Source organism: Saimiri boliviensis, chromosome 3 (genome assembly GCF_048565385.1).
Source record: "Saimiri boliviensis isolate mSaiBol1 chromosome 3, mSaiBol1.pri, whole genome shotgun sequence".
In the NCBI taxonomy this organism is placed as follows: domain Eukaryota; kingdom Metazoa; phylum Chordata; class Mammalia; order Primates; family Cebidae; genus Saimiri; species Saimiri boliviensis.
In genome coordinates this window covers 25,764,853-25,782,707 of record NC_133451.1, presented here as the reverse complement: position 1 = coordinate 25,782,707, position 17,855 = coordinate 25,764,853, and the positions used below count along the sequence as shown (strand labels likewise).

Here is a 17,855-nt window from a genome sequence, read left to right as displayed (position 1 = left end):
GGACAGGTCCAGCGTGGTGAGTCACACCTGTAATCCCAACGCTTTGGGAGGCTGAGGTGAGTGGATCACCTGAGGTCAGGAGTTCGAGACCAGGCTGGCCGACATGGTGAAAACCCATCTCTACTAAAAATGCAAAAAATTAGCTGGATGTGATAGTGCATGCCTGTAGTCCCTGCTACTTGGGAGGCTCGGGCAGCAGAATCACTTGAACTCAGGAGGTGGAGGTTGCAATGAGCTGAGATTGCATCATTGTACTCCAGCCTGGGTGACAGAGCCAGACTGGGTCAAAAAAAAAAAAAAAAAAAAAAAAAGTGGGCAAGACATCCTGATGACCATCAGTGTAGTGTTTTAACAAGTAGCCAAGAGCAGTGCTTGGCAGAGAGGGGTCTGCGGAAGCAGCAAAGTGGGTGGCTGTCAACCAGGTCTAGCTTTGGGATTCAGATTCAGATCTACGGCCTAGAGCCACCTGGTTCAAATGAAAGGATCTGCTATGGCATGGCCCATTCATTTTATAGACAGAGTCTTAAATTATCAGGTTAAATGATAGAAATGCTAATGAAGTTATGTATTCTTCATATATCACCTTCTACCACTTGACCTTAAAACATCATATACAAACTAAGTCAACAATATCTTTCATTTGCTTGATGCTTCGCAGTTTAAAAAGTTACTTTCAAATATAGTATTTTCTCATTTGGTCCTACAGGTTCTTACCTACCTGTAAGGTAAACGGAGCAGATACAATAATTTCCTACCATTTGTCACCAGCCCCTCAACCCCAATTACAGATAAGAGACATTAAATTATCTAGGGATTTACAGGAGGACCAAAATTCCCCGATCTGAGGACCAACATTCTCCAGTATAGTGTACCAGACTATTGTACTGCCTATTTTTAAAAAGCTAATGAATATTCTTCTAAAGAAAAAAGCCAAAGATGGGCGTATTTGTATTCATTTGAACCAGATCATTTAAAACTCACTCTCCTCCTAATATTTAGTCATTTTCTCAGAGTAGATATTAGTCATGGGTGTGTGCAAAGCATAGGATTATAACTGCATCACCTTCAAAAGCAATAAAATGGGGCTTATTAAGAATCAATCACAGAATAAATTGTTATTCAGCCTTTAGTAAATCAACAAGTGTGTTTCCTAATATATACTGCCAAAATAAAAGACTCATAAAATACCTTTGGGTAAAACTTAATAAAATTCTAGGTAATCAATAAGAGTATCAATCTAGATTTAGTTTTAGTGAAGTGATCAGCATCTTAAATTTGAAACTAAAATCAAAGAACAAAAGTTTTTGGACTTTTTTCCCATATACTGTAATATTCCATATTACAGAAATGGTAGGTCTTTAGGAAGTAATATAAAATAAGATCTTTATTTATAATAAAGCCCAAAATAAGGCTGCTGCTTTGCATAATGTCTGCAGTTCTAGAATGAATGCCTACTTTCTACTTTTAATCTCTCTCAGCTGTTCTGCCCTAGAAGTTAAACCTTGTTAAACCAAGCTTCAGTAAAAGTGAATGTGGTTTTGTCTCTTCATTCTCTTGGGTGTCTTCCTTATCTAGTTACAGAGCAACAGAAGCTGGCAACAGGCCTCAGCAATGTCAAATCTTCTAAGCAAGAGAAGCAAGGTTGAGAAGTGAAAAGAGATCACCATAATTTTCTGACTTTCAGAGAGTCGAGCATAAAATATTGTCAGATGGAGACAATTGTATTCGACCTTCCCCAGTAGAGATGTTTAAAGAGAGAAATAAAATGGAGAGAAATGTAGAAAAATCCCTGGGGTGTAAAAAGTTGCTTAAAACATCATCATTTAAGCAACTTTTGGATTCCTACTTAAGAGCAATATATTTTTCAAGTGTTATCACACCCTACCCCACCCCGGCTGTGAGTGAAGAGCAATTTATGAGACAAAACAATACCATATCTAGAGATAAATTTATAAACTGGCATAAAAGAATTATCCAAGAAGCTACATTACCTCTTGAAGTTTATTACAGTATCTTCAGTTCTTATTGCATATATTATTACATGCCATTTACAAGTCAGGATTATATGTATATTATGATATTTTATATATATATATACATATACATAATGCTCAATTTAGCAGAAGTTTATTGCTTCTCTCTTGAAAATCAGCAGCATGCGATGCAATGTCTGGTGCAGAGTTATTGTTTCAAAAAGTGAGAAACTACTTAGGTTTAACTGAAGAGGGAACATGATCTTTATTGGCTTATATGCAAAGTTTCATTTTGGTTTTATGCAGAGTTTGCATAGTTCATGATTTGTTTCTAATGAAAAACTAGATGTGTTGTCAGTGACTGTGAAGATCAGGTGACAGTAGCAAACAGAAAAATTTGAAGAAGAGGCATAACTTTTAAAGTAGAAAGGTCAGCAAGAACTGCCTGGAACAAGAAATAAAAATTATTATTATTAGCAAAGTCTATGAAATACGATAAACATCTTTACAATGTAATTTTGACACTAAGCTCTTCAGATTTGTTCTAAATCTTAGTACTAAAACTACACCCTTCCTTCTCTTTTCTGAATATCTTAATGTTAGTACATGTGCAAAATGCTAAAATGTGCTGTAGAAAATAACCTCGAGTTAGCCTCAGTCTTCTTCAAATATCCAAGGTAGCATGAGTTTATAAAAGGTTTAACATTTCAACTTGCTTCTATAAATAAGGGTACATTATGAATCCTGGTCCTGTTATTCTAGTGTAAGGAGTAACTGACTGCAGGAAATCGTTTGGAGATGGAACTAATGTTTATTCAGTTGCAAGATGGATAAACATCCTCTTTCCTTTAAACAAAAATGCAGGCAGCTATTTTAAGGAAAAAGTTATATTTTTATAAAAGATAACAGAATAATACAGTAAGCACTATTTAATTGAACGATATTTTAGGTATAAATTATACCACTGAAAAGAAATCAGCTTTAAATAATTAACTCACAATTTAAAACCACTAAAAAAGCCCACGTGTCTTCACTATATCATTCAAATATATGCCCTTTAACTCTCTCAAGTAGTTTTTCTTCTGTGAAAATAATGCATGGACATGAACCATAAAAAATGCAACATAAACTCCAATCATTTCCATTAAAATTACCAGGTATCTGGTTTCCCACATGGTTATAATGGTTTCCTACAATAATCTTGTTTATTACTCCTTCACAAGAAGGCTTTTCTCAAGTAATTAAAGCAATCTGAATCCTTAAGTATTATTAGCTCAGAACTTAACATGTTTCACCCGAGTTAAAAATTTTGACTGCAAGTAATACATGTCCTGTGCATCAGACACCAAAATGACAGCCTGGCAATCTCTCAGAAACTATTTCCATCCCATCTGAGTGAAACTTATCCTTACTTCAGCTGCAGCCAGTGATGTCACCTCCATCAGGTTCACTGCTCGGAAAGCAAACACGGCAGCTGCCAGCACTGGAAAGGAATGCACACTATTTCAACTGCTGGCCGACTCATCAGCCCGGCACGGTTACTGCTTTGCTCTGCCCAAAACCCACTGCGAGGAAGCTCAGAACTAGTGCTTTACACAACCAACCATACCCCCGCATTCTGAGTTAAGGTTTGGTGAGGAACAGGAATTGTCTGCTCTAGAGACCAATGCCTGACGGCTAGACAAACTGAATACCACAGTTTAAAGAAAAAGGAAAAATCAGTGGTCTTAAAAAAGCCATTTTGTAAGTTATTTCTTTCAAACCTACAACTTAAACCATTTTAAAATGGAATGAAGATCTCATGAATCTTTTTTTTTTTTTTTTTTTTTTTTTTAAGAGACAAGATCTCTGTCTCCCAGGCTGGAGTGCAGAGCTATGACCATAGCTCACTGCAGCCTCAAACTTCTAATCACATGCGATCCTCCGGCCTATGCCTCCCAAGTAGCTAGGACTACAGGTATATGTCACCAGCCCATTTAATTTTTCTTTCTTTCTTTCTTTCTTTTTCTTTTTTGTAGACATGGGGTCTTACTATGTTGCTTAGGCTGGTCTTGAATTACTGGGCTCAGGTGATCCTCCTGCCTCACCCACCCAAAGTGCTGGGATTACAGGGGTGACCCACTATGCCTGGCCTAATGACCAGTTTATTGTGATGCAGGTATTTCTTACTAATGTAGTAGAGAGGCTTCTGAAAAGTTATATGGAGGCTGAATTTTTAAATAGATTATGTTTCATATGTACCAAGGAGGTGTCCTAATAGAAACATGATTTTAAAGCCTTTTATTAAAAAATATTTTTATCATTTTTTTGTTATATTTTTATACACAGCACTGACTTTTCTTAGAGTGTCACAAATGGATGTATCTGTAAGGAGGGCTGCTGTGGGGTTGATCCTGACATTTAATTCAATGTTGGCTACAGAAAAAATCCAAACATTACAGGACAACTTAAAGATCAATAATATATATTAAGTAGAAAACAGCATTGGAAGCCAGGCATGGTGGTGCACACCTGTAGTCTCAGCCAACTGGGAAGCTGAGGCAGAAGTGTCTTGAGCTTAGGAGTTTGACAGCTTTGGCAATATGTCAAGAACCTGTGTCTTAAAAAAAAATTAAAAACAACTTTTGGGTTATTGTTTCCATTAAACATATGCATATGAATAAAGAGTAATGCTAACATGCAAAACTTATATAACTTACTGTAAAACTCCATGTGAGGAAGCAAGTCATAAACAACAGAAGGACTCATTTAAGAGGCAGGTAACTCTGATAAGGAGATGTTACTGCTTGGAGCTAACTCTTGACTTACCTCCTTTTCTCTCCATCACCAGTGATGGTAGTGCCTTCTCTACCCAAAAAATCATTGAAGTTTGGGAAATTATTGGTAAGAAATATTCAAAATACTGGGCACAGTGACCCATGCCTGCAATTCCAGTGCTTTGGGAGGCTGAGACAGGAGGACTGTGTGACCTCAGGAGTTGAAGACCAGACTGAACAACAAAACAAGACCCTCATCTGTACAAAGTTAAAAAAGAAGCCAGGGATGGTGGTGAATGCCTATAGTCCCAGCTACTCGGAAGGCTGAGGCAAAGGATTGCTTGAGCCGAGGAGCTCTAGGCTGCAGTAAGCTATGATTGTGCCATACATTCTAGCCTGGGCAACAGAGTGAGATCTTGCCTCAAAAAAAAAAAAAAAAAAAAAAAAAAAAGGAAAAGAAAGAAACATTCAAAATTATTTGGAACACTGCTTCCTAGTTATACTGCATACCTAATGCAAACACATATATTTTTTAAAATATATTTTTACAATGAGAATAAGTAATTCTCATACCAATTCTGTGAGTTAAATATTATTAGTAGCCTATTTTACTAATATAGAGAGTGAGGCACAGTGAGTGGGGGGCGACACATTCAGAGGCACACAGGTAGAAAATAGTAAAGCCAATACTCAGCCTTGGCTCTGGAGTTTTGCACCTAACCACTATGTGAAGACACTATTGAAACTGAAGGTAAGCAACAACCACTCATCTCTGACATGAAAATCTGTGTGCTTCCCTAAGAATCATAGGCTCTGCTGTCTATCAGAATAGCTTTCCAGAGATGGTATGAAGGACGCTGCTACAGTATTGTGTCTGAGGAATAGAAGTCAGGAGCCAGGCTTCTTAATTTCCCCAGAGAGAGGCAGAGTGCAGCTTGTCACTGGGAAGCACAGGCACTTTTCTAGGGGACAAGAGATTTTGAACAGTCTAGCAAGAAAGCATTAGAAATCGTTAAGAGAGAAAAATTCTGGAGAAAAAAGATGGTAATGGTAAAATTTTAAAAGTGAAGTCAGCTGGAGTTATTGAATACGTTAACAGTAGATAGAAGAGATCTGTGACAAAGGATGTTCTCCTTAACTGAAATGGAGAAAACATGAATACTTTAAAGTCACTGAGTTTCATGTTTACAAGAATATCAAAGAAAACTATTTCTGTAGACCAAAAATTTTTTACAGCTTCCTAATATCTGAAATCATATTCTGTTTCGTGCAGGCATTTTAGCAGTTAAGGAATATAATTACTACTTCATTTTTTGTGTATAACAGAATTGCTGAAAGCTTGACAGCCTGGCCAAATTTTCTGCTCTAGCAGGAAAGAGTTTTACATAGTGGGGAACTGTTTTTCCAAAGGTAGATAAGAAGGGGAAAAAGGAGCAGTTCACTAATTGACCTCAGCATCCAAAATGCTTGTGTGCTCATAACCTTTATTTATCTTGGTCTCACATCACAGAAGTTCCTCTCCATCTGCTTCATGTTTGGTTTGCCCAGCCCTTCCACAGAACAGATTTGTTTGCCAAGGAGGAAACATCTACACTTTGGGATATTGTCAACTGAAATTATGCTTCATATAAAATATACAGACTCTGATATTTTCTTTTGGTCTTACTACTTTAATTCTAAGCTACTCTATCAAGAACATTAAGATAACTTTGCTTTAAACTGTTCTTCAAAAGGCTCTAATTAATTCACAATTAAAACCAGTGATATTTATGAAAATATTTCTCAAGACTACATAATAGCCCACTTGAGCAGAAAAAGGTAGTTCTAAAATACTCACACCAGATGTGTATGAAATAATCAAAATAATTTGTATACATTTACATGAAATTACCCTGTGGCTCTTTATCTGAATTCCATGGTAAGAGAGCTTCCTTCAGTCCAGTTCCATTTCTAGATGTTTCAGAATTCTTCCCTGTAGATTTTTTTAAAGCACTCAAGGAAAATGGGTGGATGCAACAATACAGATTACGTTTCTACCTATTTCTCAGTAAACTTTTTATTAAGTATTGAGCTCACAGAAGGGTGCCTGGCTTAGAGCAAATACAGTATTCAACATGCATTTATTTCTCTTTTCCTTCAGTTTGCTAAGGGGTGATAAGGCACAAAATGAGAGAATTCAAATTGAAAGAGGGCTTGAAGGTTTTCTAATTCAACATTTCTTTCAAGGTATGAAACCTCTTGACCCTTCATTCAACAGTTAAAAAACCCATTCTAATTTTCAAAAGTTCTAATTATTAGAAAGTATTTTTTTACATTGAGCCTTCTGTTTTAACATGCTTTAGTGTCTTTTTAAAATGATACCAAATACTATGTTCAGTACTCTTCAAATTTTCTGGCATACTCAGAGGAGAGACATTTGGTGAAACGTCTACAGTCCTCTCACTTGAGGAATGACAGTAGAAAACAACGCTACTTAGCTTAGAAAACAGAAGACTCTGGGGGGAGACGAAAATGTGAGGGTAGAGAAAACATGATAATTACCTTGGTTTAAGAGGAGTACATTTTAACAAGCCATATTATCCAGAAATAAAATGGGCCACCAGGTAAGGCAGGGGTTACCCAATACTGAAGTGTCCCAACAGATGGTAAGAATGCCTTGTGAGCAATGTTTAGAAAAAGCTATACCTAATGCCCTTGAGGATTCCTTCTCTTGCTTGATTATATATGGTACTGCCATTCACCCAAAAGAAATGAGGGCAGACCATTATTTCCTAACTCATATTTGTATAGGTTTCTAAAAAATACTGAGAGACAAGGATACTAGGAGTTATTAAAAACATTAATCAGTAATACTTCTGATTATACCAGGGTAATTGCTACCAGGGACCTATGCTACCCAGTAACTATAGACCTTTCAGCACTCAAGAATATGTTAAGACTGGACGTGGGGGCTCACACCTGTAATCGCACCACTCTGGGAGGCTAAGGCGGGCAGATCACTTGAGGTCAGGAGTTTCAGACCAACCTGGCCAACATGGTAAAAGCCTGTCTCTACTAAAAATACAAAAACTAGCTTGGTGTGGTGGCAGGTGCCTGTAATCTCAGCTATTTGGGAAGCTGAGGCAGGAGAACCACTTGAACCCAGGAGGCGGAGGTTGCAGTGAGCCAAGATCATGCCACTGCACCCCAGCTTGGGTGACAAAATGAGACTGTCTCAAAAAGAAAGAAAGAAAGAAAAAACCCCTGAATATGTCAATATGGTACCTAGAGAATCTTCCTATCATGTTCTTCTTTAACTAAGCTTTATTTCTACAGCAGCCCAGAGAGGTGATTTTATAATGCCATCAATTTAAGGTATGGAAATACCCTGCCAACTCTTCTGATCCCTATCTATTGTGAAAACATTGTAATTATTATTTGAATTTCCTGATAATCTCAATTATAATATAATTTAGTCTATTGTGCACAAGAGAAGCAAAATGATATAATTAAAAAGAAATATATGCCCTATTTATAATCATAAAATTGCCTTGGGCGTGTATCTGTTGTAAGAAATGCTTAATTATTAAATAAAAGATAAACTTGTGGCTTCCTGAAAAGAAGATGAAATAGTTTTTGGTCTGAGAGAATATCTAAAAGGGGAAACTCAGCCACCAGGGCAGAAGTCAGAGAGTGTTAGTAAAAAAGAAAAGGTTTCAAATTCATTTATAAACAGACACAGAAGAGCTGAGGTTTCAGCCATGTAGGGAGGCTTAGCCTCAGTTTGGATATTAGGTGTTGAGATGTGGCATAGAGCAGAATGCTAAAGTAGCCAGGGGAGTCCAGAATAGAGGGAAGTATATCTACACTCCGCTGCACAGACCACATAGGCGCTGGGAGACAGTGAGATCTGGCTGGACTGAAAGGGGAGGGGGTAAGGGAAGGGAAAATAAACTTTTCTGGGAGCTGGGAAGAAAGACTAGAGGTAGGTTGGTGTGCAGTTACATAAAAGTATCAAGACTGCAGTTTTTGTTGGTACTTATCTTCAAAGCCAGATATATCTATTAATTGTTCATGAATTAGAAATGACAAATAAATTCCAGTTACAGATGACGAATGTTAGGAAGAAAAGGGGCCTTATTATAGAAACAGCATGTGTTTTACAGACAAGCATTTACTCTTACCAGCAAGAATTTCCAGAGAGTTGTATCCTAGGATTCTGTCCCATAAAAGCAAGAGTTGATCTGTAGCTAAGTATCCAGAGAAAGCTCGAACCATCCACTTAAATGATATGCGAAGTCTGTAAGCAAGGAAAAATATTTACCACTGAAATTTGTCTTATGAAAATACAATACCAGTAAAACCCAACCAATTCTACTGTTAAGGTAACTCCTTCAAGAGTCTTAGAAATCACCTGGGCATTTAAAACTCAAGAACTTTCTTGAAAGCTGCGAAAGTGCAGTGGTGAGAAACCGTTAAGTCCTCAAATTAGTGGTCTTAAAGTATTAAGAGGAAAAATTATACATGCTGGGTCCTCCTTTATTATACAGGTCAGCCTTTAAAAAATCCACTTCTACATTCTGTTTTTCAGAGTGTATACTAATTAGCTGTCTATGAGCTGACCTTCTGATAGTCTTAACAATTCCAGGCAATCCATAATAATTTGAATTTTTATTCAAAATACTTGAAAGATTGTTCAATGAGTTTATATTTTCTCAATTCAATAAATTATTTTTCTACATTTCAGTCAAATGTCTATATGGGATAAAAAAATAACAAGTATGTGTATGAAGGAAAAAAAATAGTTCTAAACATATGAGACATTAGAAATAGATATCTGATTTCGAACCCTTCATTTTAGTTAGGAGGTTATAGAACTCTGAAAGATCAACAAGAAAATTCAATTAAATTCCAATTTTCTAAAAAAAATTCTAAGATGTATGAGATCTCACTATTTGCAAGTAGGTTATGTTACAATAATAATTTATCTCTGAGATCAGGAAATGAACTCTTTGGCTCTGGTGCCTTAAGAGATCAACTAGTCCCTCACATTTCTGTTTTATCTATTAGCATCTAAAATCACTTGACTGTTCCTGAGAGGTGCTAAACTGTTTGCTGAAATTATCATTATTTTGACAATAAATATCTGTGCTAGTCTCTTAAAAGAGAGAAAAGGACCCAGAGGTTGCCTTGGCTGGTGTCACTGTATTAATTATCTTTAAACTAAAAAGGATCCTCAAGTTTCAGAAATTCCTCAATAATGGATAAGTATTGTTCTACTATAACAAAGTACATGTAGGCACTAGTATTAACTAATTAAACTTTCTGGGTGGTTTTAGAAGATCTTTTTATAGATACAAAAGAAACTTTGGACCACTGTATATTTTAATAACTTACAAAATACATTTGAATTTAATGTCAAAATTATTAACTTCAACTAGCTCCATTTTACTCAAATTCTCACAGTGTTATATTTGAGGAATAGTGCCATATATCCCCACCCACCAACATAGAAATAACACAGCATAGCTTTTTAGAAATAAAGTTGATTGTAATATTCCCCCCTTATCACTTTTTGTGATGTCATTTATCCGTAGCCAACTGTGGTCACCCACAGTTCAAAAATATTAAATCAAAAATTCCAGAAATAATTGATATATTTTAAATTGTGTGTTCTGAGTAGCCTGGAGAAAGCTCACACGGTTCCACTCCAGACATGAATCATCCCTTTGTCCAGTATGTCCATGCTGTGTATGCTACCCACCTGTTAGTCACTTAGAAGCCACATTGGTTATTAGGTCCTGGTATCACAGCACCTGTGTTCAAGTAACCCTTTTCTTTCTTGCTTTTTTTTTTTTTAACTTAATAATGGCCCCAAAGAGTAAAAGTAGTGATGCTTGCATATTTTTATAATTGTTCTATTTTATTATTAGTTATTGTAAATCTCTTGCTGTGCCTAATTATAAATTGAACTTTATCACAGGTATATATATATATATATATATATATATATATATATATATATAATATATCATGGTTTATATATACGGTTCAGTACTATCCACAGTTTCAGGCATCCACTGGGGGTCTTGGAATGTATCTCCCACAGATAAAGGGAAACTACTTTATAGTAGAAATTACCCTTACTAGTGTACAGTTCTGTATGTTTTTTATGAAGAAGAACCAGATGAAAATTGTAGAACTGAAAAATGCAAAAACCAAAAGACCACACAAAAACATCTCACTAGATGGGATCCAATAGCAAAATAAAAAATGATGGAGGAAAAAGCCAGAGAATTTGAGTATAGATCAGTAGAAAATATCCAATCTATACCATACAGAAAAAGGATGAAGAAAAAGTGAAGGGCTGTGTGTGGCGGTGGCTGTAATTCCATTACCCTGGGAGGGTGAGGCAGGAGGGATACTTGAAGCCAGGAGTTTGAGACCAGCCTGAGCAACAAAGCAAGAACCTGTCTCTATGGGAAAAAAAAAAAAAAAAAAAAAAAAAAAAAAAACAATACAGCTGCAAGGACCTGTGGGACAACAGGAAACTTATTTTTCTTCATCTTCTTTTTTCTTTTATATAAAACCTTTTAACATTTGTGTCACTGGAATCCCAGAAGAAAAGAAGAATGAGAATGGTGCAGAAAAAAATAGTTAAAGAAATAATGGGTAAAACTTCCCAAATTTGGCAAAAGACATAAAATTATAAATTCAAGCTTAGCAAACTCCAAACAGGATAAATTCAAAGAAATCCATGCCTAGATATATCATAATCAAAGTGAAAACAAAAATCTTGATTGTAGCCAGAGAAAAATAAGGTTTGATATCACTTCTTCCTGAAGTGTTTGGTGGAATTTGCTAATAAAGTCATCTAGGACTGAAGTTTATTTGAAGGTAGAATGTGATTAATTAAAGAATTATATTGGCTGGGTACAGTTGCTCACATCTGTAATCCCAGCATTCTGGGAGGGTGGTCGGGTTGCCTGACGTCAGGAGTTTAAGACCAATACAGCGAACATGGTGAAATCCCATCTTTACGAAAAATACAAAAAAATTAGCCAGGCATGGTGGCATGCACCTGTAATCCCAGCTACTCAGGAGGCTGAGGTAGGGGAATTGCTTTATCAGGGAGCTGGAGGTTGCAGTGAGCTGAGATTGCTCCACTGCACTCCAGCGTGGACGACAGAGCAAGACTTTGTCTCAAAAAAAGAAAAAAAAAAAAAAAAAGAAGTATACTGTAAACCCCATGGCATCTATCAAAAACATACTTTAAAAAGTATAAAATTTCATAGTGGAGATAAAATGGAATAAAAAATGTTCAATTCAAAAGTAGACAGAGAATGAAATAAAAGGAATAAAGAGAACATGGAACAACCAAAAAAAAAAAAATTAGCAAGATAGTTGATTTCAATCCAATAATACACTTTTTTTTTTTTTTTTTTTTTTTTTTGAGACGGAGTTTTGCTCTTGTTACCCAGGCTGGAGTGCAATGGTGCGATCTCGGCTCACCGCAACCTCCGCCTCCTGGGTTCAGGCAATTCTCCTGCCTCAGCCTCCTGAGTAGCTGGGATTACAGGCACGCGCCACCATGCCCAGCTAATTTTTTGTATTTTTAGTAGAGACGGGGTTTCACCATGTTGACCGGGATGGTCTCGATCTCTTGACCTCCTGATCCACCCGCCTCAGCCTCCCAAAGTGCTGGGATTACAGGCTCGAGCCACCGCGCCCAGCTCAATAATACACTTTTAAAAAGAAACCCACTTAAAAAAGATATTGATAATCAATACGTTAAGTAAACAGAGAAAAGAATATACCACACAAATTATAATCAAAAGAAAGCTGGAATGGCCATATTAATATCAGACATAGTAGATTTATTACTAGGAATAAAAGATATTACATAATAATAAAGTGATCAATTCTCCTAAAAAAAAGCATCAGAATACATGAAGAAAAAAACAAATACAGCAATAAAAGAAGACATTGACAAAATCCACAATTATAATTAGAGCCTTTCACATTCCTCTTTCAAAGGTCAACTGAAAAATTAGACAGAAAATTAAGTGTATATAAGGTTTAAACATCATTATTAACAAACTTGATTTCCTTGACATTTATATAACATTCTGCCTGAATACTGGCAGAATACACATTTTTTCAGGTGCGCATGGAACATTCACCGAAACAGATCATGTTCTGGATCCAAAAACAAACTTCAACATATTTGAAACAACTGAAATGATATGAAGCATGCTGTCTAACTGCAACAGAATTAAAATAGAAATAAATGCCAGAAAGATACCTTTCCAAATAGTTAGAAATTAAACAACATACTTTTATATAACCCATATTCAAAGAAGAATCCACAGTTGAAATTATGAAACATTTCTAATTAAATGAAAAAGAAAAAATAACATATCAAAGTTTGTTGGGTGGAGGTAAAAAGGTAATTTGAGGAACATCTGTAACATCAATGCTTATATTAGAAAAGAAGAAAGGTCCCAAATCAATAATCTAACTTCTACCTTAACAAGTAGAAAGACAAGAGCAAAATAAATCTAATTCAAGCAAAAAGAAGAAAATAGTAAGAGTAGAAATAAATAAAATTGAAGCAGAAAAACAACAGAGAAAAAGAATCATTGGAACAAAAAACTGATTCTTTCAAAGATGAATAAAACTGATAAACCTGTAGCCAGAAACATCAAGAAAAAGTGGGAGACAATACAATTACTAATCTCAGGAATGACAAAGATGATGTCACTACTAACCCTATAAATATTTAAAAGGCTAAGCATAAAGAATATTATGAATAACTTTATATGTATAAATATAATAACCTAGTAAAAGTTATAAACTACTGAAGCTCATTCAAAAAGAAACAGATAACCCAAGTAGTCCTATGTTTATTAAAGAAATTAAATTCAAAATTAAAAACCTTCCAAAAGCTTTCATTTTTAAAAAAATTGATTTCTACTTTGAAATTAAAATTTTTATACTTTTCCTACCTAGGAATTTTAATGTTTATAATGTCATTGAATTAATTTGTTTCTTTTAATGAGTAAAATATATAAATAGGCTAGAAAAATACCATTTTAGTTTCTAGTAATGAACTAAATGTCTTCTCCTAGTAAAGAAAAGCCTAGTTATACTCCAATGTTCATTTCACAATAGCAAAAAAAGAAATCAATTTACTACAAGTTTAAGAACAAAAGTCTTATGCTCAATATAAAATATTTCTGTCACATTCTTGTTTTATAATCTTAATCATGAATAGAATTTTTTTTTTAATGGCTACAAAGGAAAGAGTATCCGTTCAGTATTATCAATGGATGATATGAGGTATCGTTTTATAAAGGCCATCTCTAAGATGTCTGAAATTCAATGGTACTTTATTAAAAGGAGATTATCTATCTATCTATCTCTCCATCTTGATCGGTATCTCCATCTTTGTAATCATGCAATCTTGAAACAACTCTGCAAGGTATGAAGTTTCTTGATTTTTAAGACAAACAAATTGAATTATCTTAATATGAAGAAATTGAGGCTTTGATAAATTAAAAAACTTCACCAGGATTACATAGCTTAACAGAAATGGAATTTGAATGTGGATTAAATTTCCACCCACTCAACTATCTATTTGCTATGGATTCAAGAGTGGAGAAGACAAATAACTACACTATTCCATTTCCCACTAACTTCTTTTGTGGCCTTAAGGAGTTAGTACTTTTTTCAAATATGTTCCCCTTAATAGAGGAAAATAGCTGCACAGTCAACAGGAAGAAAACACTGGTAAATCATTTGGAACTTTCTCTTGCTTTAGACATTATTATTTTAAAAGAGAGAGATAGAACCAATAATATTGAAGTCCAGAGTTACTACACATATTCACTTATACTGAGACCAATGAACAAAATTCAAATTTTAGGAAGGACAAATCACAGTGTACAACCGTTGGTAGGTGCCTGCTTTTGCAACTTTAACTTACATAGTTTTCATAGGTTATTCTCTGATAAATTTGGTCTGTACTGACTTAGGTTTAGTATGATCACATTTCTCAGGTAGTATTTGTTTCCACAAATGTTTGCTTCAGTTTGGCTAACACCTTTCATTATGAATAGAAATTAGTTCATTTTGGTGATTCTTGTACCAGACACAAAAATCCTAGTAAGACTTTATTAGGATTTTGGTAATTCTTTCAGGAATTTTTGGCACAATGTTATTATAATTTACTATTTGATAATTATAGTTTACAGAAATTCTTAGCTTAATTTTTTTGAAAAATTACTACCTCTTTGCAAGTGCTCTACAATGAGGCAAAAAGAGCTTCTGTGAAACTATTTATTCTTCAATTAGGAGAGAAAAGTACTCACGGTTGAGCCCCAATTTCTCGTAGGTGATAAAATAGTTGGGGAAGATAAGTTTGAAGAAGAGTTTCAAACAGCAGGCAGAGTGACACAATACCCTGGATACAATAATGAATCATAAGAGAAATAGAGATTTTAATATTTAAAAATTAACTATGCCAACAAATTACTCAAATAGAAAATGAGAAAGACTATCAACATAAATATTCTTTATACTGTTTAAGAGTCAAAAACAGGAAATGTATTAGTGGATCTCTAACATTGTGTTTAAAGATAAACTTATCCCTTTTTTTTTTTTTTAAATAATAAGTCTTGCTCTTATCACCCAGGCTATAGTGCAATGGTGCGATCTCAGTTCACTGCAACCTCCGCCTCCCCAGTTCAAGCGATTTTCCTGCTTCAGCCTCCCGAGTAGCTGGGATTACAGGCACCTGCCACAAGGCCTGGCTAATTTTTGTATTTTCAGTGGAGATGGGGTTTCACCATATTGGCAAGGTTGGTCTCGAACTCCTGACCTCAGGCAATCTGCCCACCTCGGCCTCCCAAAGTGCTGGGATTACAGGTACGAGCTCCCTCAGACAGCCAACTTTATCCCTCTTTATGTATACTCACACATAAAGATATGCTAAGGAGCTCCCCACACAACCCAATATATAATATTTGGAGAGTCCAAGGAAAATATCACCTTACAGAAAACTTGCTGCTTTGCAAGCCACATATTATTACTTAGCACCAGCAAAATTAGTTTTTTTCTGAATGCATTCCAGTTTCCAGTTATTTCCCAAGTGCTATATAGCCACCTTCCCTCTCCCTCCGTATGTCCCTTCCCCTCCAGCCTCACTCACTAGGGAAAATAGTTGCTGCTTTTCTCACTCTTTCTTTGAAATCTACCCCCAAGAAAAGACTAGCAGCTAGCTGCTTGAAATTTGTATCAGGAAGTTATTAAACAAGAATGTTTGATTATTTAGCATATACTTTTTTTAAAAACTAAAATCTACTGTTTTTAAAATGGCATTGTTTGTAAAGTACAAAACTTAACCAATTTAAGCAGATGGTTTTTTAAGTACATTTATTATTTGACAGCTCTGAATAAAGTCTTTCTTGCAGCTTAGCATTCCTCAGAGTTGATCTTTGTAAGAAAGTTTTAATCCTCTTTTTGAGTTTCTAAAGAAAAAAAGACTGTCATGGTTCCAAATAGTTCAGTCTGGCTGCAAGCCAAAAAGGGAGGTGACTGCCTGTAAGTTTTTGTTGCACTGAATTAAAAAAAAAAAAAGACAGAGGCAGGGCTGGCCCAGTCAATTATCTGAAAAGGATACCTCAGGGATACCAGCATGGAGATAGAGAAGAAATGCCCACTTGCCCAGTGTCAGGCTTCAGTGCTCTGCACAGGGAGAACACCATGGGTGTGTACTATGCAGCCAGTTTTTTTTTTTAAACTCTGAAGCATAAAATGACATAGAATATGAGAGTAAAAATATAGTATTTAAAATGAGTATTAGAAAAGAATTATTAATCTTAATTATTGGTCATATTTCTGATTATTCCATATTAAATATTAAGGTAAGATACGAACAAAATAAAATTCTCTTATAGATAAGAAAACCAAGATAAGTGGTGTTGCTTCACTTATTTATCTGTGACATCCTGGAATTCTGTGATTTGCCAGCTTTCACTAGCAATGTATGAGAACAAAACTAGAGACGGAGGAAGGTAAAATAGGAATACATAGGCTTAGAAGGGGAGATAAAAAACAGCTATTTAATTTAGTGGCAATAATACAGTTGCTTCTTTGGGGAAATTTAGTAGCCCTGACATATATTCCAATTGAATGTTTCATCTGAAGAAGTAGTCAAGTTACTCACAGAAGGTCCAAAGTGGGGGAAAAAGGCATAACTGAAATACAATAAATACTGCTCTTAGGTTTATGGGAAGGGAAAAAAAAAGATATGATAAAAGAACAGCCAAAATAAAACACATTAAGATGTTCAACTTCTAAATATTCTTTTCCTTGATTCTTATATTTTAGGCCAAAGGAGTATTTTATTGAATACAAAGAAAATACGTAGTTTACAACTGATAATTAACCATATTCGAAATTGACAAACAAGAGACAAATCAATGTTTGATTTTCATTAACAAAGAATAATAATGATGATAATTATAACAACAATAGTCATTTATTCACTGAACACCTGTTAGGAGCCAAGCACTGACTACGCTGAGTACTTTGTAGACTTTTCTACAGCATTAGAGATAATACATTATTTACTTTATTTCATAGATAAGAAATCAGAAAAGAAGGTAGGCATCTTTGTTAAGAATAATAATACAGACATTCTAAGTTTTTTCTTTTAACATGTAAAAGAAAAAAACATTTAAATGTAGTTGACAAGAGTCTATTTCCTTTTAAATTATAACCAAAATATTTAAATATCAATTTCATCTTCTCCGTCATTTTTCCAATAGAAACATATTGCTTGACATCGCAAATTAAAATTTGTTGCTTTAGAATTTGAGAAGACTTTTTCTTAACAGAAAGAAAGAACAGATTATGGTCCAACCTAATTTGATCCAGTTTTTCTTATGAACTTACAGAAGGATGAGAAGAGATGGAATGAAGTCTGAAGAAAAAACGCACATACATCTCACGGAATATTTGATACAATTTGGAAGGTTCATGGTACAGAAAACAAAGTGGTGCAACTGAAATAAAAAAATTAATTTATAATACTGCAGAACTACTACAATTTGGAGATAAATTTGTAAAATATGACATCATA

General features: G+C 34.9%; 1 protein-coding gene across 2 annotated transcripts in view; it reads right to left on the bottom strand.

Moving 5' to 3' along the window:
• Positions 1 to 1,987: 1,987 nt before the first annotated feature.
• TBC1D19 (TBC1 domain family member 19) overlaps positions 1,988 to 17,855 on the bottom strand; it is a 164,775-nt gene continuing 148,907 nt past the window's right edge. For both annotated transcript variants that reach the window (XM_003927498.4, XM_074395976.1), the window contains 5 exons: positions 17,669 to 17,778; positions 15,082 to 15,173; positions 8,893 to 9,008; positions 3,386 to 3,456; positions 1,988 to 2,418 (listed from right to left, as the gene is read on the bottom strand). In XM_003927498.4, the coding sequence (XP_003927547.1) occupies positions 2,344 to 2,418; positions 3,386 to 3,456; positions 8,893 to 9,008; positions 15,082 to 15,173; positions 17,669 to 17,778 (464 nt within the window). In that variant the 3' untranslated portion in view covers positions 1,988 to 2,343. The remainder of the gene's footprint in view (positions 2,419 to 3,385; positions 3,457 to 8,892; positions 9,009 to 15,081; positions 15,174 to 17,668; positions 17,779 to 17,855) is intronic.